At 45.0% G+C, this 23,929-nt stretch overlaps 2 protein-coding genes across 6 annotated transcripts in view; one reads left to right on the forward strand and one right to left on the reverse strand.

Moving 5' to 3' along the window:
* The window catches only part of LOC127611882 (plakophilin-4-like), a 58,321-nt gene that overhangs the window by 16,475 nt on the left and 17,917 nt on the right, over positions 1-23,929 (forward strand). For 2 of the 5 annotated variants that reach the window (XM_052082669.1, XM_052082667.1), the window contains exons 2-9: positions 2,179-2,312; positions 9,743-9,855; positions 13,728-13,762; positions 16,324-16,449; positions 16,786-16,991; positions 17,908-18,463; positions 21,034-21,060; positions 23,509-23,679. In XM_052082669.1, the coding sequence (XP_051938629.1) occupies positions 2,184-2,312; positions 9,743-9,855; positions 13,728-13,762; positions 16,324-16,449; positions 16,786-16,991; positions 17,908-18,463; positions 21,034-21,060; positions 23,509-23,679 (1,363 nt within the window). In that variant the 5' untranslated portion in view covers positions 2,179-2,183. Of the gene's footprint in view, positions 1-2,178; positions 2,313-2,904; positions 3,531-9,742; positions 9,856-13,727; positions 13,763-16,323; positions 16,450-16,785; positions 16,992-17,907; positions 18,464-21,033; positions 21,061-23,508; positions 23,680-23,929 lie in introns of those variants that run through there. The other 3 variants (XM_052082672.1, XM_052082670.1, XM_052082671.1) reach the window with 3 other exon arrangements.
* The window catches only part of cd302 (CD302 molecule), a 128,276-nt gene that overhangs the window by 2,843 nt on the left and 101,504 nt on the right, over positions 1-23,929 (reverse strand). The gene's annotated exons all lie outside the window — the stretch shown is intronic.

The raw sequence follows: 23,929 nt of genomic DNA on the forward strand, positions 1-23,929 counted from the left end.
GAACCCGGTACCTCTGCACTGTGAAGCCCACGTGCTAACCACTGGACTACCGGGCCGCCGCATCCTAAGGTGTTTCTGAGAAAGCATTAAAACAGTTTAGAGGCAAGTTTTTTTTGCGAAGAACCGAGGAAAAAGTGGCTACTAACTTGGTGCTGTATTTAACGAATTCTCTGACGACTTTCGTGGTTCGTTTAAAAAAAATCATCTAAAAAAGAGCTATCAAGTAAGAGAGACTCTACGAAAATAATGACTTGGCTGTAGAATTTCACAAGTGAAATGTCCAATATCTATCACATTCCTTCAGGTTTCTATAATCTCATTTAAGGGCTATTTACAATTATTATCCCCGCCAGCGGATTACTCGAGTGTCAGTGGGGATTGTATTACTTCAAAGTTGAAGAGCACTTTTGGAATGTCTAGTTTCTCCTTCCTTGGACTGTGGGATGTGCCAGGGACTGGAGACTAATCAGAACGTCTTTGGCAGCGACTTGCAAAAAAAAAAAAAAAAATGTTTTTTGTAATGGCTCGAGTCTGAACACACTGAGGCTCAAATGCAGATCCAGATGTTTGAGATCAAAGCTAAACATGTCATTTTGTAAATAGGCAAAATGACTCATCTTTTAAAAAAAAAAGAATGAATAAAATTGAATTGTATGTTTTTTTTTGGTGGGGTGTGGGGGTGAACATTTATTTGTCTGGGTTTCATTATTCGCATCACCATACCTGACATTTGTTAGCGGCGCGCGTAGATGTTTGATATCTGCGGCATACAGTATATGTATTTACGCATGAAGATGTTGACAAGCGACTCCTAAATTGGCATCCTGCCTGCTTAAGCGTCGTAAATCACGTCGCCCGCGCTCTGTGTAAGGAAGCCCAAGCTCGGATTTTGTCTCTAAATCTTTTGTCTAAGCAGCATGCAGATGACAGCTGCGGCGCATCTCTCCAGTTGTAAAAATTCCTTGTACAATCTAATGTTTTCCCCAAAGAAAACCCGCGCTTTTATCTGCTTCTGCCAACGCGTCATCGCAGGTGCCCGACGTGTGCGGCTCTGACGGCGACTCCTCATCAATATGCATCGCCTCGGCGCCTTGTGTATTCCGCTTGCTCATTTTGTCCGTGAACCTCAGGCCGATGAGAGCAAAGGCGCCCGCTTATCTTCTTCTGGCAGTTTTCATTTTCAGTTCCTTCTTCATATTTTGTTATCTTTTTAAATATTCAATGGAGGCCTTTGCTTCCAAGTGGCCCAAATTATGAGTTTTTCCACTTGAACGTCATAGAACAACTGCATAGCGAGACTCCATAATGGGAGTTTGGTAGTTTGGTGTCCGTCGTCCCTGGACCGGTATTGTGCTCTACTCTCTCTTTAGACGCTAGAGACAATTCAGGGTAATTTTCTTGTTTTCTAAATCTAACGGGGCGGCCCGGTGGACGAGCAGTTAGTGCGCCGACCTCAGAGTGCAAAGGTCGTGGGTTTGATCCTGGCTCCGGCCTTCCTGTGTCACGTTTGCATGTTCTCCCCATGCCTGCGTGGCTTTTCTCCGGGTATTCAGGTTTCCTCCCGCATTCCAAAAACATGCATGGCAGGTTAATGGAGTGCTCTAAATTGTCCCTCGGTTGTGAGTGTGAGCGTGGATGGTTGTTCGTCTCTCTGTAACCTCGGATTGGCTGGCAACCGGTTCAGGGTGTCCCCCGCCGACTGCTCGAAGACAGCTTGGAGAGGCCCCCGCAACCCTTGTGAGGATAAAGCGAATCAAAAAATGGATGGATGGGGAAAATCTAGCAAAAATTGTGCTTTTTGGAGGATCTGAAACAGATTGATATTTTAGTTCATTTTAATGGGGGAAAATTTCATGGTCACAGAACAAATTACGGTAAACTGGGAATTTTTTTTTTTTGCTTCTGGACTGCGTGTAGTTATCGGATGCCATAAACTATTCTTCATGTTGTCTGTTGTTATACTAAAGCCATATGGCGTTGATTTGCACGCTCACCGACAGTCTTCTGGCCATATGGTATGTGTGAGTGCGTCCGTGTGCGGGGGCGCGTGACCGTCGATGGCTACTTAAGTCTTCTCGTCAATGAGAATCAAGGAGAGGCAGATGCATGCATGAGCTTTGCGATCGATCCAGATGCTGATCAGGCGTGTTTTTTGTTGTTGTTGTTGTGTGTATCCAGGAGAAATGCCAGTCCCCGAGCAGAGTCCGGTGATGGGGGAGGGGCTTCTGCTGACCTCCCGCAGCCGTTCGGCTGGCCGCAGCACGGAGCCGATCAACACGGCCAACAATATCCTGGCTTCTGTGAAAGAACAGGTAGCATGGCACGTAGCTCGCGCCGCTCAATGTACACGATTTAGCAGGTTTCAATACCCAAAGTCTTGTAAAGCAGTCAAACGCTTTGCCTGTAAGTCGTATCTTTAGTTGGGACCTATAAAGTAAGTCATTTTATTCATTCAATCATTTTTCAATTAAGCAGCCGATTGATCGGTCATTAGAATTTTATGACGCCAAATACCATCAGCACCCCCCCCCCCCAGAGAAAAATCCATATCGGTAGGGGCCTACTAAATATAAAGTTGATGAAACACAGAAGAATAGCGTCAAATGTTGGGATTTCCTGATGACATTTTTTTGCACCCAAGTCGCTTTTTGTCTGCAATGAAGAGGAAAAGGTTGGTCACAATTTTTTTTATTTTATTTTATTTTTTGCCTAATCTAAAAAAAAAAAACCACAACGTGCTAGAAAACAAGTCAGGATTTTATTTTTTTAAATCCGCTTCAGAAATACATTTAGGAACATAGCAAGCCATCTCTGATTAAAATTTACTCTTCACCAGCGGAACCAGAAAACCTTGCTCGGATCGTTCAAATGCGTTGAAATCCGGCATTCCTGCAAACATTCAACAGAGTATTTTCAAGTAACAAAAAGACGTCGACGTTTTCTACCAATGACGGCGCACGCCGACATCCTCACTTAGTTCTGCAGTGTTTGTTCTGGAATTTATCACTCTGGGAATCCAACACAGTCTGTGACACTTCACGCAATCCCTCCAAGGACTGTTGACTTCTCTGCTGTTTATTTACAAAAACTGCACCCAAGTCACTTCGGAGCTTCCTGGAAGAAAGGTGACCTTTGTTCGCCCGAGTAAGGAAAGGAAAGAGGCAGCACCTGTCGATGTCACTTCCTTCCTCGGAGGGTCTTTGCGATCGTGATTTGTCCTGTCCCGAGCATGATATCCGCGTAGCCGAACAGGAAGAGCGCCCCGCCAGAGTTGTGTGGTTTTCATTGACCAACCCCCCTGAGGGGATTCCTCCCGTGAAGCGTAAAACCATCGCCGCGTTGGAAAGTCAGATGAGAGGCTGGGTGAGAGTGAAAAGGGAGGAAATGAGATCCCAGGCCAGTGGGTGTATTTCTTCCCCTTTGCCTTCGCTGGAGGTTTTCCTTTGATTGTTGAGATTTTCGAGGAATCCCACTATGCTCCCCCACTCGGCTGTAGTTTCGGGGAAGGGCGAAGGATGTCCGAGGGCTTGGTAAGTCTATTTTCGGTTGTTGTTTTTTTTTTAGCCCTCCATTAGCTGGTTTCTTTCCATGTATTTGTTAATTTCCTGTTGCTCTGGTTGACTTTTTCGCTAGGTTTCAATGTGGAATTCTCTCTCTCTCTCTCTCTCTCTCTCTCTCTCTCTCTCTCTCTCTCTCTCTCTCTCTCTCTCTCTCTCTCTCGCTCTCTCTCTCTCTCTCTCATGTGACTGAAGCAGGCAGACTTTGCCCACATGCCCAAACAAGGGCAGCGGACGCTAACATTTTATTAGCTGCATTCTTCCTGCTGCTTCGTTTGTACTACATCGGTTTTCAAGGCACTCATTTTTTTTGACAAATACTTTTTTTTTTTAATTCATGCTTGTTGTAACGGAATGTATGAGAGTAATTTCGCAATAAGGCTTTTTCTATTATGAGTCTTGAGTGGAAAAACTTTGGGAATCAGTCAGTGTGGCTGATAGCTTAACCTCAATTATTTTGACCGAGTCATGAATAATTCATCCCCCCCCCCCCCAAGGAATAGTTTTTGGTGTCGAACACTTGGGCGCTCGTCAATAAAAAGGTTGAAAGTTCAAAAAGCAGCGTGGAATTCCGTGAGACCAATAGTGATGGATTTTCAGTTAATTGTTAACGTCCTGCGTGTTCCTTTTGAGGCGGTGTGCGCATTGAGAGGAGGAAAGTGTCGCGTTGTAAAACCTCACAGCAGAAGTTATATTTGAAGGTTTTGGAAGAAGAAAAAAAATTCAATAATCAAATTCAAAAATCACAACGAAGAAAATGCTTTTTATTTTTTTTTAAATTTTGATATCGTGCCAGTAAATAAATCATGACTTCAGCGATTATGTCATTCAGGCTGACAATATCAATACTTGATTAATATCACAACTGCAGAGGATGTTGCTAGTATTTTACAACTTTTACTTAATGATGCTTTTAACTTGAATGAATTAGAAGTTTCTTTCGGCTTTTTCTGATCAGGGAGATTTTCAGAATTCTCCAGCGTGTACTGTTAGAAACTAGCAACTATCCACTCTGAAGACAAGCCACCTGACCGTAAAGATTGACGTGTCAAGCTGAGATTCATCTCCTTATCGTTATGGTCTACTCAAAAGCTGTGCTGATTTCAAATCTGAAGCAACGTAACACTGCATTCCAAGCAAACCTGAATTCCCCTGACAAGCTGTCCAAAGATCCTCTCCAATGCCTACCCGTGAAAAAATTTACTTGACAAATACTTTTGTCCATTGCAATCGGACTTTATCCAGTAGAACACAGAAAGTCAGGGCGCAATTTCCTGCCCAAAGTGTGCCACAGAAGATATTTCCTCTTTGTGGGCAATGATCTCCTACCTTGGTACGCGTAAGTGAATAAGCCCCCTAATTACAATTGACTGCCCATTTTTCTCCACTCCTCCGGTTTTTATCCGCCTCCTTCTCCCCGATGCGGCCTCTGCCGTGACAAAGGCGAAGGGAAATTGAGACCCATGAGCATCGTAGCCTCGATTATGGACATGAAAATGGAAGCCCGGCTCTAAGCAATTACCCCCGCCAGGGAGGACGAGTGGACATTCGCAGCGGCAGCATGCAGGTGAAGGAGAGTGCTGTGGCGTGCGGTGGAAAAAGACAAAACACTTTGATGTGGAGGCAGGGAAGGACAAAAAAGAGAGAGCTGGGGGCTTGATGGAGAATGGTGGCGTGAGATAGGCTGTCACCTTTGAAGCCTTCTCTAAATGGATTGTGGCAGGCAGCTGTCAATGGAGAGCAAAGCTGAAAATCACGAACGAGGAGGCAATCATGTGACAAGTTGCCAGAGGAGTGTTGTGAGTCGGGCCTGGCACAACGCTGTCTTGTTTCGAATGCAGCTCGGGGGAACACCACCCCCCCAACCCCCCCACCAACGCCTAACTGTTAATTCTCATGAACGTCACTGTCATCATTATAATTATAATTATCTCCCTGATCACCACGCCGGTAGGAAGCAATATATCACGCACTTGGAGAGAAGGACGGTGTACAAACACCCCCCACGGTTCATCTTTCACGCCCATGCTATTTTGTGCATTGTACCTTTTTTTGGGGATTTTACTAGGGCTGAACTATACCAAGGGCTACAATTTTGGAAGAAGCTTCATTTTGGTCGGTTGATAGGCTTTATTTTGTGTATGAATCTGATATTGTTTATTGTAATTCACATCATGTATTGCTTGTGTTGGTCCAAAAATACATGGGAAGAGGACTCAAAAGAAAATTTGCCATTTTGGATTCTTTTTCAAAATGGAAGCAACAGAAATTGCCATGCATAACAATGTATTTATTAGGGATGGGCGAGTATTGACTGGGGAGAGCTGGAAGAAGTAGCTAGGGAGAGGGAAGTCTGGGCTTCCCTGCTAAAGCTGTTGCCCCCGCGACCCGACCCGGATAAGCGGTAGATGATGGATGGATGGAGTATTGACTACAGCTTTATATTAAGGAATAGGCCTCCGATACCAACTACCGATACCTAAGGCAAACGCAATCTGACATCATGTAAGTCCTCCTGAGTCATCTACTTCAGAAAGAATCTCCAATCTCCAATTTTTAGCCATTGTGTTCAATGAAACTTTATATATCAATATTCCCTAGACGACTCCAGCGAAATGAGTTTTCTCCGCAGGGGGTCCGGGCTCTCCCTTAGAGATAAGGTGAGAAGCTCGGTCATCCGGGAGGGGCTCCGAGTCGAGCCGCTTCTCCTCCACATCGAGAGGAGCCAGATGAGGTGGCTTGGGCATCTGATTCGGATGCCTCCTGAACGCCTCCCTGGTGAGGTGTTCCGGGCATATCCCAGCGGGAGGAGACCCCGAGGAAGACCCAGGACACGCTGGAGAGACTATGTCACCCAGCTGGCCTGGGAACGCCTCGGGATCCCCTGTTGAGAGCTGGAAGAAGTAGCTAGGGAGAGGGAAGTCTGGGCTTCTCTGCTAAAGCTGTTGCCCCCGCGACCCGACCCGGATAAGCGGTAGAAGATGGATGGATGGATGGATGGATGGATGGACTCCAGCGAGTCTGTTATACTTGCGGCATGTTGACCACACGCATCTCTGGTGGTGAATTTGAGGGCAATGAGAAGAGCCACTCCGATTCACTGGGGATGAAGTCACCCATGCTCGCCTCCCACAACGGTGCAAACGCCCATTTATACAGCGAAAATACCATTTGAGGAAAAAAAAAACTCCATCCATTTGCGCACTAGGCTTGCACTGGGCATGAAAATGGGGTCCTCTGTGTTCTCCAGGGCTATTATGAATCAAACAAAATGGGCAAATGCAACGCTGTGCCGTTTTAGGCTTTTGGCCGCAACACAGGGTACCTTTGTGTGATTGTTCAAAACATCACAGGAAACCTTTTGTAGCAGTTTGCATGCTCTGGTAACACTGTGCTGGGCAGCTCCAAACACTCAGTAAATAAAGACTTAATGGAAATAAAGCATTTTGTTAACGTTTACTTATAAACCTTTTTGCTGAATCTCCACATCGGTGGCTTTTATGTGCAATTATGTGAACGGCGGAGTGAATGCAAATCAGGCAGGGCTATGAAGACATTTAGAAAATAGGTGAGTGGGAGTCCATCGACCTTTTCGCTTGGACCAGTTCACTTGTCAGCATGTCCGCTCGCCCCCCCCCCATGTACAAATACCCTTTGTACGTGAGGCTCAGGTATGATTGTTGTCTACTTGGGATCTTCGTCCTCACGTTCCACACTAAAATAAGTGTAACTTGCACTGTATTTCAAAGGCGGAGCCTGGCATGGTGAGTGACGTGGGCGTCAACCAATAAGAGTTGGCTGGCTTTGAGCTGGCTAATTTGGCCCGGCCGCGTGTTGAGCGCTTCACCGTTAGTCGTGGTGATCGGCATACTTTGTGTGCTGCTTATTACCATTTTCTTTCTCAAAGTTTCAATCAATAAAGTGATTGATAGTGCACCCATGACTTTGTTTGCACATTGCAGGTTAGCTTCTCTTTGAACTGGTAGCATATATCGAATCTTCCCTGTCTTTTGCGGACTCATTCTTTAGTTATTTGAAGAATTGCTGCAGAACTAACCCTAAATTAAAAAAATAGGCTCGCAACAGAAAGGATGAGAGAAAAAAAATTGGACTCAGCCAACAGCTTGCAACTGTGACATTTTGACGGCTATTCAAACCAAAGTGCATATTTCCCGTGTTCCTTTCTGTAGTCATGTGAACACTTGCTCTGAGGAATTCTGACAGCACTGTTCGTGTCATAAACTGTTCTGTAGTCATTATCCTGTCACATTTCTCACACTCTTACATAATTTTTGACTGGATCAAATCGGGTTCACACAAGTTAATGAAAGGCACTGCAATATAACAGCGAGGAATGAAACACGAGAAACTTTCATGTTTGAACCTAACCGTATGACCCGGTGAACATCAATAGAATACACAGGAAAATGGAACTGTTTGGATGTTGCCAAACTGTATTTTTCCCCCCCGGTGAATGTATGACATTTAAGGTTGTAGAGACCTTTTGAGTGTGCTGAATCAGCAGTAACAAGAAGGCGCTTGAGGCGTTTCACACGGCTCTTGTGTTGTCAGCAGCCATGATGATGAAGCGTGTCCGTCGCGTGGCTTAGATGCCGTGCCGTCATCTGTTTATTTGAGGACACGTGGGAGTGTGGGGTTTACAGGATCTCAATCAGTTCTATTATTCATTCATTCATTCATCTTCCTAACTGCTTGATCCTCACTAGGATCGCGGGGGGTGCTGGAGCCTATCCCAGCCGTCTCCGGGCAGTAGGCGGGGGACACCCTGAATCGGTTGCCAGCCAATCACAGGGCACACAGAGACGAACAACCATCCACGCTCACACTCACACCTAGGGACAATTTAGAGTGTTCAATCAGCCTGCCACGCATGTTTTTGGAATGTGGGAGGAAACCGGAGCACCCGGAGAAAACCCACGCAGGCCCGGGGAGAACATGCAAACTCCACACAGGGAGGCCGGAGCTGGAATCGAACCCGGTACCTCTGCACTGTGAAGCCGACGTGCTAACCACTGGACTACCGGGCCGCCCTTCAGTTCTAATACCACGGGCAAAAAGTATTTCAATTCAAACCAATCAATTCGTATTTTGTTTCCCACAGTCCCCACCAGATTCTTGAGCATCAACTCCCTTACTTTTGTCATTGGGTCTTTACATTGCTAAACTGCAGCACATACTGCCCCCCCCCCCCCCCCCCACACACACACACTCTTTCTAAGCCCCTGGAGCCTGCAGCCTAGCTCCACTTATCTACTGAGGTGATGGAGATAAGAGCGCTGAAGAGCATATTGTTGGGGGTTTCGGGTCCTTCGTTTTGTTCATTGCAGAGCGGCACCCAAAGAACACTGGAAAAGTAAGTGTGGAAGAGTAGCTTGGCCCAAAATATTATCAAGTGACCTTCCCCCGAATCTCCTCACAGCAGATGAGCTCCTCCACGCATGGGTCGTTCACGCTGCCGATTGGGGCTCTGAATGTAACGGACTGTTGCAAAGGCTTTTTTTTTTTTTACATGAGAGGATCTGAGGATCCTGTCATCTCCTCAGAGAGTCATGGTGAGCGTGGCCAGAAAAAAAAAATGCTCTTAGTGGAGTGCGGCCAATCCGGGAAAAAAACAACAACGATGCTTTGGATGACAGCGCTTAGTTTTCCCTAATTGCCGCGCAGGTGCGCCATGTTGTAGGTCTGTGCTGCAGAGTGTCACTGTGTGACATGGAATTGGTGCAAGTAAAAGCTTCAACGACGGAAATGGTAATTAGTCAAAATGACGAGTTTTACGCGGCTCCCATAGCAACAGAGCCATCGAGGCCAAATGTCGCGTACGCAAGAGGTGCTTATGGGTGTGCGGCTGGTGGATAGCCGACGTAGCTGTGAGGGAGTACTCGAGTATCCCACAATTTGGTGTGCATCGACTCTTTACCTGTGTATGAGATAATGATGAGCAATGGTTTGGAGAATCATGCCTAATTTTAACATTTTTCTTCTCTTTTGGTCGATATTCTAACTAAGTGGTGTGCATGCATACCGATGATCAAGCTTAATTTGAAGATTAAAGAATTATCCTGTGGTGTAGCGTACGTTGAGTGATGTTTTTTGGAAAATTCATGTATGACTGACCTTCACTACGCTTTCCCCACCCTCTTTCTCTGTTTGCCGTGTACGTGCAGGAGCTTCAGTTTGAGCGGCTAACGCGGGAGCTGGAGGTTGAGAGGCAGATTGTGGCCAATCAGCTTGAAAGATGCAGACTTGGGGCAGAATCGCCGGGTGCTGGAAGCAGCAGGTAATGAAACGATTTAGCACACGCAAAACAAACACATGCCTTTTTTTTTTTCTTCCACTTTTGTGGCGTAAACCTTGCGGCATTCCGATGAAGCAGCCTCTCATTGGACAGTCATCCTGAATGTTGGCTCAATCATGTATCTTTACTCTTGGGCAAAATTTGGAAGTGCATTGAACCAAACACATAATTTCAGGGAACATAAGTGTGCTGGCATTAATGCTCATGAGATTGTTCCGGTATATCAAAGTTTGATATTGTGACAGCACTGGTACTGTATTGTGAGTATAAATTTTGTAAGTCGTTCATACATCGGAGCTACAGTTTTCCACTTCTATGTAGGAGTCCACCATTTTCGCGTAATCACATTTGTTGTTTCGTTTTTTCTTTTTTGTTTGTTTTTTTACAGTCTCCTGCCTCCCAGGAATCGCGAAAATTCACGAATAATAGATCTGACAGTCATCCGCATAGCAATGGATGGAAATACCACATTTCCTTAAGATGGAACCCCAAAGGGAGCAGATACAGTGAGAACAGCAGAAGCCCCAGAATTGAGCCCTGTGGAACACCACACAACAGCGGGGCAGTTCGTGATTCAGGGCAACCGAGGCTAATGCAAAATGTTCTGTCAGCAAAATAGGATCTAAACCACTCAAGAGCACTACTGCCAGTCCCCACCAGGTGCTGCAAATGAGCCAACAGAATACTGTATCAAATGCTGCAGATTTCCGATGGAAACAGACACATATCGTCTCCATAGTCATTTGTCACGTGGATGTTAATAAAAACTCGTAACAGGGCTGACTGTGCTATGCATCACCTTGAAACCTGTGCATGTCTTTGTCAGACAGAGGAAATCAAGTCACAAGGTTGTTCTGACTAAATGAAGCGCCTCGCCTCACTTAAACATAGTTCCTTCAGTGTTTTGTCTTTTCATCGAATAACAGTGGATAGTTTCTGTTTGAATATATTTAAAGCATGTGGGAGGAGTGAAACAATTTCATTCAAATATGTTTTTATATCGTCCCGTAATCCATCTTGCCGATGCAGTTCAGTCATAGCCGATGTTTGTTTAGTTCAGCTGAAAGCCACGAGACAATACATTTGAGCTAAATACAACTGTGTTTGTTGTGAAAACGCTGAGCCAGTGTTGTGTGCGTGAACACACATTGTGGTGGAGTGTTATTTGCTTACCGTGGCAGTATTGACAGTGAAGAGCTGTTGGCTTTGGTGAGGGGGATTCGTTCGTTCGTCACCCGTTTCACAACTGTGGTACAGATGCTGCTGCATGTCCGCTATAACACAGCTGTGGCTCTGCAGCCTGCTGCCGTGCGTCATTGACAAAGGACACAAATTGAAGATGTTATACCAAAATGTACAGTAAAGGCATACATTTTTTGGGTGAGTTGCGGGTGCGTTCTCTTGACGTTGACTTTCTTTAAAAACACAAATTCCAATAGATTTTTGTGAAAGGTTTTGCATATGGATAAATAAATAAATGACCTCTAATGGGCATGTTATGTCACTTGTTTCTGAAGTTACTTCAGGGGTTTTACTGCTGTTTTTGATACATCTGAAATTGGAAATCACACTGCCCACTGGGGGGTGGAGTTGTCTCTACTCCACCCCCCCCCCCCCCCCCTCCAGCCCTAGCGCCGCACCGAAGCAATCTCCCATTGTGATTGAAACGCCTTTTAAGAAACAAATGAAATGGCTGTCATTGTGCACTTGTTTACAAATGGAGATTAGTTTGAACATTGCAGGTCCCGCTGTGGAGCTCAGAGGGGTGACGGCAGGGATTAGGGCGCACGCTAGGGTGTCACTTGAAGATGGTAGATTTCGGCACACCTCCAGACACCGGCAAATGTAGTGCGAGCAGCCTTGAAACGGACAAAAAGAAAGAATTAGCCTACTTGAAGCTACGTTTTCCCGAGTCGTAGTTGTACAATCACAGAAAGTTGACATGGATTTAATTCCAAAGCCTAATGCCGCTGCATTTGTGGAAACATTTTCAATTCCAGCCAGATGAAACCTAACATTCGCAATACTATCATTTATGGTGATAGTTTCTGAGGAATCTAGCTAGCTAGTTAGCTAGCTAGCTGTCTGTCTTGCTAGCTAGCTGTCTGTTTATCTATCTATCTATCTATCTATCTATCTATCTATCTATCTATCTATCTATCTATCTATCTATCTATCTATCTATCTATCTATCTATCTATCTATCTATCTATCTATCTATCTATCTATCTATCTATCTATCTATCTATCTATCTATCTATCTATCTATCTATCTATCTATCTATCTATCTATCTATCTATCTATCTATCTATCTACAGTATCTATCTATCTATCTATCGGTTAATCAACAAATGTGTTATCAAGTTCATCCAGTTGGCTTTCAGCATCCATGCTTTTTTGTCATTCGGGTAGCTCCATCTTTTTTCCATTCGCCATGGCTCAGTGGAGCACATTTCATCGAACTAACTCCTTTTAATTGCCTGCATGCTGCCATGACCGTCCAGCGAGTCGTCCCTCTTAAAGCTCATTATAGAGCCATATCGGGTCGTTGTAACGACGGGTGCTTGATTGTAACGGCCGGCATTTTTTTTTTCTCTTCTCCATCCTCGAAAGGCCTCAGACAAAGTAAAGTGCTTTCATTCTGGTCACAGAGTGTTTTTTTTAAATGACGAAGTGCCTATTATTCCCTTATTGTGGTTTTTTTTGCTGTCACAGTCATATATCTTGTCAACCTGCCCGACTATTTCAAGAGACCAAGCACTTTATTATATGATGCATCAAATGCTGGAGTACCTGCATTGTCATTGTATTGCACTATTTTTTATCATTATTCTAACTAGGGCTAGTCAACTATTTTCTGCATTTCTTTATGTTGCTAAATCTATGAGTTGTAATTGCGTTTAAATGTTGGACTTTTAATTGCGGAATGTGAAGCATATCGAGTTATGTTGTGTGTAAATTGCGCGACAAACCAGTTATTCATTCATCTTCCGAGCCGCTTGATCCTCACTAGGGTCGCGGGGGGTGCTGGAGCCTATCCCAGCCGTCTTCGGGCAGTAGGCGGGTGACACCCTGAATCGGTTGCCAGCCAATCGCAGGGCACACAGAGACGAACAACCATTCGCACTCACACTCACACCTAGGGACAATTCAGAGTGTCCAATCAGCCTGCCACGCATGTTTTTGGAATGTGGGAGGAAACCGGAGCACCCGGAGAAAACCCACGCAGGCCCGGGGAGAACATGCAAACTCCACACAGGGAGGCCGGAGCTGGAATCGAACCCGGTACCTCTGCACTGTGAAGCCCACGTGCTAACCACTGGACTACCGGGCCGCCCCAGTTATTCAAATTTTTATTTATTTTTATTTATTCATTTATTTTACAAGCACTGGGCTTACCTATTTTTTGGGGGGGGGGGGGGGGGTTTGGTAGGCACTTATACGGATGCACGCCAGGCCATCGTGGCTCTTTGGTAACGATTTCTATTCATGTGGACTTTTCTCCGTTTGCGTCAGCATCCATCCCTTTGCCTTTTTTCTACACTTGAACTACAATTGCACACCTCACGCTGCTCTGTAATGACGTCGCTTTTGTTGTCAAGCCATCTAACAAATGGGCAGCGCTGGCTCAAAAGTCACCTTTACGGCCAGATGAACAAAAGGTGACAGAAGTGGACTTAACATCTGATTTGTAAGCGTTACACCGGATGACTTTGCTCGTTATAGCCTGGAAGACAGCGATTACCATCTGTGACCCTGTCCCGAAAGGCCAATGAAAAATGTACTCGGTAAACAACGTGTCTCTGTCACTGCTCTCATATTCACTTTTTCATTTCCTCTTCTCCACTCGCAGCTCATCTGAGAAGTCCCTCCCTTGGAGAACTGCCGGTGAGTTGGAAATTGCTTCTTATTTTTAATGAAATAAGTATTTTGCTTTTTCACCCATTGCTTGCGCACAAACTAAATATGGCTCCGTGCGTATGTACAACAATATTTAGGACCCACTTCAATATTACACGAATCTATCTCAATCTATCCCCAATAGTAATTTAGACATTTACGATTTTTAAAAATATTAATAAAGGGCTTCATCCAACGCACACAGACACCCCCCCACACACACACACGCAAATTTCAACATTCAAATAAAGTTAAGATAAGATAACATAAGAAAACCTTTATTTCTCTCACAATGGAGAAATTTGCAATTTGCAGCAGCAAAATTTGGAGGGAATAAAGCAGAAAAACATCAAGTATTTGCATGCACAAAATAAATAAAATAAACTCTTTTTTTGCAAACAAAGTGACCATTTTTGTGTTGTTTATGTTGCCATTTAGTTGGAAAGCATTGTTTAGATATTCGAGGTATCACAAATGCAAAAGAAAAAGCATCAAAGTGAAAGTTCTGCTTGGAATGCATCCTTTCAACAAAAAGCTTTTTCCTCACAATTTAAAAATGAGTCAAAATGGTCCAAAATGGCTCTTTGGATTTGAGAAAAACCGCTGGCAGTGAAGGCGTTAATGAGATGATAGTCGTTCAATCTCGCCGTGCTTTGTAATGTTTGCAATTAACTTTGTTAAGCTGGGGGAGTTTACAATAATTGGCACCCCCGCGGCGTTTTCCTTCCTCTTATCTCCCGTGAGCTTCGGTTTGGAGACACGGCCGGCAAAAGGGATTTTCTCAAAAAGCTTCTGTTTGTTCGCCTCACGTCCTCCAAAAACATATTTGAGACAAAGTAGATGGTAACGAATTATTACCAATGCATTTCACGGCTTATTAGTTGCAAACATGTGCAGCCGTTATTAATCTTGTTTCGATTTCGTCAGAGAAGCCTGTGGGGGTTTCGCTTGTACATACACACCGAAAAAAGTGTTGTAACTCATTTTGTGGTTTGATTTGCGCTGGAGGAGGGCAAAAGAAGTCACGGCTATGGTGATGCTTGGCTATTGATTCGTCGTCATTGTGGTTTGGATGCTGAAACGACTATCCAAGGCGCCGATGCACTTGTTGCGATCAAAACGTGGCGAGGCACGAGTCCCCGCGAGGCTTATTGGCCTCGTGAGTCACCGCATGCCGCCCGGCATTTGAGACGGAGGTGTTGCCGTGGAAACCGGCCTGCACCTGCCAGAAATGTCAATGCAGTTACACCTCATGTGGACTAAGACAAGAAAATAGCCCCCCACCACCACCACCTCCTTGTCACATCCACAATGAAAGCCTATTTGTCACTTTTTAACCATAACCTGTCACCCATCTGACCTTTCTTTTTTTCATCAAAATTAATTTCATTTATTTATTGTATTATTCAAACGAATTTGCTGTTGAAGATGCTGCATCAACCAAGTAAAATTATCTTGCCCCCCCTACCCTAAAAACCCCCAAATAAACACATAATTTCATTGCAACATCGTGTTTTTGTTGACATATACCCAAATTAGTAATAAATAGTAGTGATGATGGGCGGCCCGGTAGTCCAGTGGTTAGCACGTCGGCTTCACAGTGCAGAGGTACCGGGTTCGATTCCAGCTCCGGCCTCCCTGTGTGGAGTTTGCATGTTCTCCCCGGGCCTGCGTGGGTTTTCTCCGGGTGCTCCGGTTTCCTCCCACATTCCAAAAACATGCGTGGCAGGCTGATTGAACACTCTAAATTGTCCCTCGGTGTGAGTGTGAGCGTGGATGGTTGTTCGTCTCTGTGTGCCCTGCGATTGGCTGGCAACTGATTCAGGGTGTCCCCCGCCTACTGCCCGAAGACAGTTGGGATAGGCTCCAGCACCCCCCCGCGACCCTTGTGAGGATTAAGCGGATCGGAAAAATGATCCACAATATACAAACACATGAATGGGGCGGCCCGGTAGTCCAGTGGTTAGCTCGTCGGCTTCACAGTGCAGAGGTACCGGGTTCGATTCCAGCTCCGGCCTCCCTGTGTGGAGTTTGCATGTTCTCCCCGGGCCTGCGTGGGTTTTCTCCGGGTGCTCCGGTTTCCTCCCACATTCCAAAAACATGCGTGGCAGGCTGATTGAACACTCTAAATTGTCCCTAGGTGTGAGTGTGAGTGCGAATGGTTGTTCGTTTCTGTGTGCCCTGCGATTGGCTGGCGACCAATTCAGGGTGTCCCCCACCTACTGCCCGGAGACAGCTGGGGATAGGCTAGTGAGGATCAAGCGGTTCGGAAGATGAATGAATGAATGAGTAGTGATGATTTGTGATTATGGGCAAAACATATTGGCCCTTGGTGAATGTATGCGAGGGGAAAAAGAGAGGCAGCCCGTTTAAGCGACACAATAAAATGCACAGCGCCGTAAAATACATAAGCCGAACTGCGCATGATTATGAAGCTAATGTTGCAGAAATTAAAAGAGGAGGCTCGCTGATAATAAAGTCCCCATCGGCTCAATGAGTAATTGGAGTCTGAAGTCAAACGGATTCCTCTTTGACTGTGTCTCTCCCAGACGCCCCCACCCCAGGGGACCCCCAGTCACGGCTCGCCGGCAGCTCCCGGTCGCCAAGCTACCGCATCAGGATTGAGTCGGAGCGGTTGTCTACGCGCTCCCCGGAGCACTCCTGCCGCCGTGAAAGTGAGGCTCCGTTATTGCCTTCTCTCTCTCTCTCTCTCTCCTGCAGTTGCTTTTCCTCGGGGGTTTGCCTTCCTACTCCCGTGAACCCCACTTTTGTCACGCTCGATCTGTTCCACACCTACCTGGAATATGGGAATATATTTCAATATGGGTGAATATATTTCACCCGTATTGATCTAATTCGGTGAAAATGACCCACAAATATCCACGGGATGTCGAAAGACACATCAGTGAGGCGATGGCCGTCCTCCTGCTGGGACGCATGTCATTAATCACTCTCCTACAGGTGTAGGTCACGACTCTTCTCAAAGAATCGATGCTACTTTCTGCTTTCAGGGTCCACGGGGAACTCACGTAGTTCAAATCAGATGAATTCGTACTCGGACAGCGGCTACCAGGATGCGACCGGCGGTTACCACGTCGGCCAGACGGTGGTCAAATCCGAGCTGAGGATGCAGCACTCCTTCCCCGGCGCGGGTACAAGCATAAGCACAAGCACCCCCGTCAAGATCGCCATGGCGGAGGGGCAAGCCTCAGTAGAGGTGTGGTTGCATTCTTGTCACGACTTCCTCGCCGTAACTTACATTTGACACCTTTTCACAATGTTTGGTAGCAATACCGTGAAACTCCTCTACAACGAAACCTGTTGATGAAATACCCCCTAGTGTCAAAAAAACTTTCATGCCTGAAAGCCATTCCCACTTTTCTGCTCCCCCTACGACGAAATGTCCCCCTGTTCCGTTATACAAAATCTCTGCTCTTGCGTCGCGACGAGATTGACTACAATGAAAACAAGCCTTCCGCAAAAGTCCAGTCCAAGCATGCCGCAGCGACCTCTACTGATTTGCTCGGAAACGGCAAAAGCAACCACCACACTGGTTTACACATGTGCAGGAAGTATTTGTTATTGTTAGTTTCAGACGTAGCACAAACGTTACATTGCTAAAATGGCTACGAAACGGAGCTTTGAAGACCAAGCATGCACGCTTGAAGACACGATAAAATGAATAAAAATGAAAGATGGAGGAAGAAAAGTATAAGACATTATGCAGGAAATTGATGTAAGTGAAAGTGAATGCTGGTTGTTTTTTTCTTTCTACACTGGCGATATGAAGTGTCAAATAAGTGTCATTTATGCACTACGTATTGGAATGAAAGTAAAGACTACACACATGGTGTGTGTGTGTGTGTGTGCGTGTGTGTGTGTGTGTGTGTGTGTGTGTGTGTTTACATCTGAAATCAAATTTGCTACAGTGAAAAGCCCCCTGTTGTGAAAAATTTCTTGCTGCGAACATGATTTCATTGTAGAGGAGTTTCACTGTACAAGTTTTACTAAGGACCATCTTTTCATTTGACACGTCATATGATCACACTACAGTGTTAGTGCAAAGGTTAATTCAATTCAAAAGAATTAAATTCTTCCCTACGAATGGAAAATGTGTTTTGGTCGTCATTTAGGTGCCATCAGTCAGCGGAGTAGTGCCCGGCCGTGAAATACGGAGAGTCAGCTCAGTGCCTTCTCGCTCTCACTCCCCGTCCCACGTCAGCAGCACGTCGCCCTCGCACGGCTCCCTGCACGCCTCGGCCGGCAGCGGCTACTGCTCGCCCATCGTCACGGAACCCAAACCCCTCTCCTGCATCTTCTCCACCACCTTGCCCTCCCCCGCCCAGCGCACCGGCGGCTCGCCCCTCACCACTCAGAAAAATTCCCCCGCCGCCCTGCGACGGGTGGGTTCCGCCAACTCCAGACCGGGAAGCACCAGCCGCACCACGTCGCCCTACCAGGCATCGTTGGGTTCGTCGTCGGGCCGCATGGGCTCGCCGCTGACTCTGACGGACAACTGTCAGATGAGCAAGCAGCCCAATCACGCGTCTCCGGCGCGAGCGAGCATGGTGGCCGTTCCCCAGCACTACAGCTCCACTCTGCCCCGCTCCGTCATCCACAATGCCGACGCCTACGGGCCGCAGGGGTACGACGTTTACGACAAGAGGATGCGGCCCGACAGCCTCGCAGGTATAAAACGCATGCGCGCTTCTTTGTATTCCTTTTTTTTTGGTTTGTTTTGCTAACGTTGTGAAACGACTAATATTACGTGGAAAAACTCGTAACATTACTAGAAAAAAAAACTTCTGAGAAAATAATATCTAAATAAATAATTTTAAGAGTCATCATTTTAAGACGATATGGTTTTCTCGCATGTAGTGCAATTTTTTTGTCTTTTTTAGCCACCCGTATATCTTTCTTGTTTATTAAATGTGTGTTTTTGCCTCGTTATTATGACTTGGGCTACGTGGCTATGAGGCTATAAATACGTGTCAGTCAAGCCATACTTTGCCCAACACTGGCCGACATGTCTGCTGACTTGTCCAACATGCACATAGTCAGTGACAAAAGAATAACACGGGACAAATCGTGATTTGTACGGCCATATTCTTCTGTGTTTGTCCTTGCTGCCTGTGGCAAAGTCGCCGTGTGAATCACTGTGTAGTCATTGTGCCGCTTACAAGACTTGCAGATAGGACTTCAAGGAATGTCATATCTTATATTTGTTTATAGATTTATAGAAACCCAAAAATGCCGTCATAACAGGATATTGCATAACATCCCGTTTGTACACAGTAGGAAAGGCTTTATCTAACATTTGGACAATTACAGTGAGTAGTGCGCTTGATTTATGAGTTTAATCGGTAACCGAGCATTGAACAGTATTAAAAGTCAGTACAAAACATGCTAAGAACATAATTTAACAGAATGCAAAGAATGAAACAGTTGGTAGGTCATCATTTCATGCTTTAAATCAATGGACATTGCGCCACTCCTTCTGGTGTGTGTGCCTTAACCAACAGGGGGCAGTATAATATATATATAAATAACAAAGAAGACAACATCTACAGTAAGTGGCTTAGCAAGCGCTTGTAATATAGTTGTTTTTCCACAGAGGAGAAAGAATATATGCCGGTGAATATTGTCTGTCTTCCTGTGTTGCGCTGCCATTGCTGTTCAACTCTTAGTTGCTTCAAATTTTTACAACTACCACAACCTCAAAGTGAGTTCAGTTAACAATGGCGTTTGGCGTTGTGTGTTAGCATTAAGTTATGTGTACGTTTCCTCTGTTTTCTGTTTTGTTTTACACCGAATTTCAGTAAATGTCTTAAAATTAACCTGCCGCCACATTTTTGGCTGTCTTTTAATTATTTTGTTGGTTTTATTTTTGTTTTTTAAGTCGGGCGACTTGAAAAGTCCAGGTGCCGCCTGTTTATGTATTTTTCTGAATGTTGCCGAAGGCTTTTTGCAGTCAACCCATAATCTGAGGCGGTGGCAGTGGTTGTACTGGAACGCAGCCAAAAATGTTCCCGCAAGAGAATAGCATAACCATGAGCTAGGCCTTGTGTAGACTGCAAGTTACTTTTGGGGCGAAAGAAAGAATGGAAAAAAACAGTCCAAATGAGGCCGTGCATGTTTTTTTTTTTTTTTTTTTTTTTTTAAATCTTGTCAGAACAGCCAACTTTGCATGTCATCATGCGGTGGAAGACAATTAAAGGGCAAGTTAGGTTTCAATTTTTAATTTTGTCTTACTCTGCCTGGTATAAAAATATTAATTTGGGCGTATTTTTAAGGTGATATTTTTGGGGCAATATGGCGTTTCTTTAGAAACAATACACGTGATGAATAAGAATAACTTACAGTGCGTTCTGAATTTTCTGTGATCTATGAATTTTTTAGGTGCATACATGGGAACTACCAATATTACTGGAGTTATCTGTGATGCTACACTCAAAGCGTAAAACTCAAAGTTCGGACTTGCCAAAGTGATTAAAAAAGAAGAAGAAGAAGAAGAAGAAGTTTTCATATGTCTGAAACGTTCTTCAGACACGAGTGAAATTCATTCCGTGGCCAGGCTCATGACTCAAAACACTTGTTTCTGAAGTCATACTTCCCCATTGAAATTTCTGGAAATAATTTAATCCAGCTACCCATGAATCGCTCCCCAAAAAATTTTTAACGAGAAAAATAGCACTCTCCGGGATAATATTTCATAAAATCGTGCAGTCCTAAGACGATTAAATCGAGCATTAAACAGTGCATCATGATTTCATCCTTTCCTATATTGTGTGGCTACTTCAGGTGTATGCGCCTTGGCCACCAGGGGGCAGTATAATATAAACATATGCTTATATATATATATATATCCTTTATTCGTCCCACAATGGGGAAATTTACAGCCTCCAGCAGCAAGAATGTATGTAGTTGTTGTTTTTCTCAGAGGATAAAGAATATATGCCGGTTATCTTTATATTTTCTGTCCCCCGTTTTGCTGCTTCTGTTAGCACCACTGTAGCACGATATCGCTGGCAGAATATTTCTCAATATGAAAAATGTATTCCCATTGTGCCTCATAGTTATTTTACTGACAAAAGCAAACAGGAAAACCACAGTTATCACCAAGCATGTGTTATGCTGTCAAGCAAGTTTTTTGTTTTGGGGTTTGTTTTTTTTTTTTTTTTTTTTTTTTGCTGCAATCCTGATGCTGTAAGGTGAACTGACTATGTGCTTGACTTTGTGCTGCCTGGGGATATCTTCAGACGCTCTGGTGGATGATGACATTCAAGGTGAACACCCCCCCCACCCCCATCCTCGTTTGTGTGCGACTGTGTGAGCGTTGTGCCTGCTGCTGTCGCCGCATATGTGCATGGTTTTCCGTCGTGGCCCTGTGCGTACACGTCTCATTCCCCAACTCCATTTCTGCACTTTTGACCACAACTTGCGAAAGGTCGGGATGTCGTCATTATTTTCAGCCGCATGCCTTCACGGTGGATATTGTACCGTTGTTCCTTGGGGGCTGAACACTTTCAGACGATACCTTTTTTTTCCCTCATTGGAAGTCAGGTAGAAGTTTCATTCCTGGGTCAAACTTCTCAATTTCATTTTGCAATGATAAGTTCATACTTTGAAGACACTACTCTTAATTTTACGACTCAACCCAACTCAACTCATTTATTTTTGGAGCGTTTGAAAAAAAGCAATTAATAATAACAATGTTATTAGTAGTAATAATAAAGGATGAGGTCTTAATATAGGTTGAAATTTAGCAAATTTGTCCAGAATATAGTCATTATTTTAGAAAAATGTGTCATTTAATCAGGTTGTGATTTTGCCCTTTTCTCGCACACAACTGCTTCCAGAGGCCGCCGATGTCGGCTGCTCGGCAAATTGTGCCGCTCCCCACAGCTGTTCAGCCATCTGACAAATCAGGATGGAGTGAACTGGGGCCTCACAGTTCCTCTCCGTGCCTGCGCCGTTAACTTTTCACATTCATTCGACTTAGGACCCTTGGCTCAAGCGTAGTCGTGCGTCACAAGTCTTTCGTCCGCCTTTTGGTCATTTCCAGTCACTGTCAAGGCAGAGGATGCTTTGGTTGGTTTCTCAAAATTTCCCCTTCCCATGACTTCCTTCCACCTGGCATCTTCCATCTTCTGCTTCTGTGAATGAAAAAATGCTATAACAATACTCCCTGCTCCGCTTTGCTCCGATGCCCTTGTATGTGGGAAAGGAGAGACACACTAACCGTATGAAGTATGTGCTCCCACTTAGGTGTTCCAGTTAAGAACTGACCAGCATCATTTTAAGCCGCTGATGATTCCCCCCCTCCCCGTCTCAATATATCATTTTTTCAAGATCCTCTTCCCATGTATTAACACGAGCGATTAATTAATCGATATAATTAATCGATATTAAAATAAACAATAACAGATTAATCATACCGAAACCTACTGTTTGTCATTCCACACCTGTGGGTGCTATTTTTAAATAATTTTTGAAGTGCCGAAACTAGCCTGCGCTCTTTGACGCTTCATTGTTCACGGTTGAACAAATCATACCTCCTCGTCCTGCTGACGAGGAATGCACTTGCACGCCTTTATTTGAGCGTCTGTTTTTGTCAAGCAGGCGTGCGGCAGGACACGCCGCCGAGCACCGAGTGTAATTTGTAAAAAGCCACTCTTGAGAGGATTCAGAATTAAATGACTCGAGTACACGCGGAATGCGAGCCATTCATCGTCGGCGAGACGGCGGCGCTCGGCGCAGTGTTTCTGCTATTTGCGCACGCTGTTTACACAAGCCTGCAAGGCTACCATCCGTTCTAGTGTAGAAGGCACCAAAGATGCATGTTTTCAAAATGTCTGTATACTGTGTGCTTTGATGCTGGGGGGAGCCTTGGGGAGGGGGTGGAGGGGGATCTGCATTTGTCTGGGAGAGAGCACGTCCTTCTCCTTCAGTCCGCCAAACGTCTTGTGGCTTCACACGAGAGACTTCTCGGGTGGTGCCAACTCATTAACCCGCCTCCTTCCCCCCACTTTCTTTCTCTCTCGTGTAATACAGTATACACAATAATGCCACTTTTAAAATGGACAAAAAGTTTTTGGGGCCGATTTTTGCCTTTTTCTTTTTACACTTTAACACAAAGTTAGAAGTTACTTAAAGGTTTAGGATTATGGATACATCGATGCTAGTTTCCGTAGCCCCTCTATGGTGTTTTGCATTGTGTGTTAGCATTAAGCTAGTAGGCCTGACAAGGTGAAACTATTTTTCATGCTTGATTTTACAGTAAACCTTAGCTTGGAGTGACATCCATATACTGTTCCCTTTAATTGTCTCAATATTATTACTTTTCCCCGCCAGTAGTACCGCATTATTCTTTTTTTTCCCTTGACAGCGGGACACAAGTACTCTTCCGTCCTGTGTGTATCTAAAACGAAATGACAGGAAACCGCATAGTTCTGTTTGCTGCGCACGATGAAATGGTCGATTTGTCGTAAAGTAGGAGTAGACCCACGAGGCACACGGAGGCTGATGAAATGTTCAATGAGCGTTTAATCGACAACTGTATCCCGGTCCTGTGGGCTTCACAGGGTACCGGACGCCGCCCATGTGAGAACTTTAAATACCTACTTTGCTCTTTTGTTTTGTTTTTTTTGTTGTTGATTTTTTTGGGTGAAAGCAAATCAAATCTCATCACCATTAAATGTAATCTCATTCCAACCATTCTCTTGTATTTGCAGGCATGCGGAGCACATATGCCAGTCAACACAGTCAGTTGGCCCAGGACTTGAGGTCCACCATATCCCCGGAGCGTCGCATTGCGCCCATCTTTGAGGACCGCATGTTCCAAGCCCCATTGTATCTCAGCCCGGGCCACACGCAACAGGGCACCATCTGCAGGAGCGCCTCAGGTTTGATACATGAAAATTGTCATGCTACATTTTTGCAGGCAAGCGTTGACGGTGTCCGTAGATTCGAGGTGCATTGTTTTTGAGGAACACAATATCTCTGCCTGTCTGCCCTTTAGCACCCCAAATTTGCCTCTCATTATTTCTGTCCCTTGCTGTCTATCCATTCTCGCGTTCACTGCCTTCGGCACAGGGCACAAAAGGCTCAGCTGAGGCAAACCAGGCAGCTATTGTTATGTCCCGCTGCCATAAA

Source organism: Hippocampus zosterae, chromosome 12 (assembly GCF_025434085.1).
Source record: "Hippocampus zosterae strain Florida chromosome 12, ASM2543408v3, whole genome shotgun sequence".
Taxonomy (NCBI): Eukaryota; Metazoa; Chordata; class Actinopteri; order Syngnathiformes; family Syngnathidae; genus Hippocampus; species Hippocampus zosterae.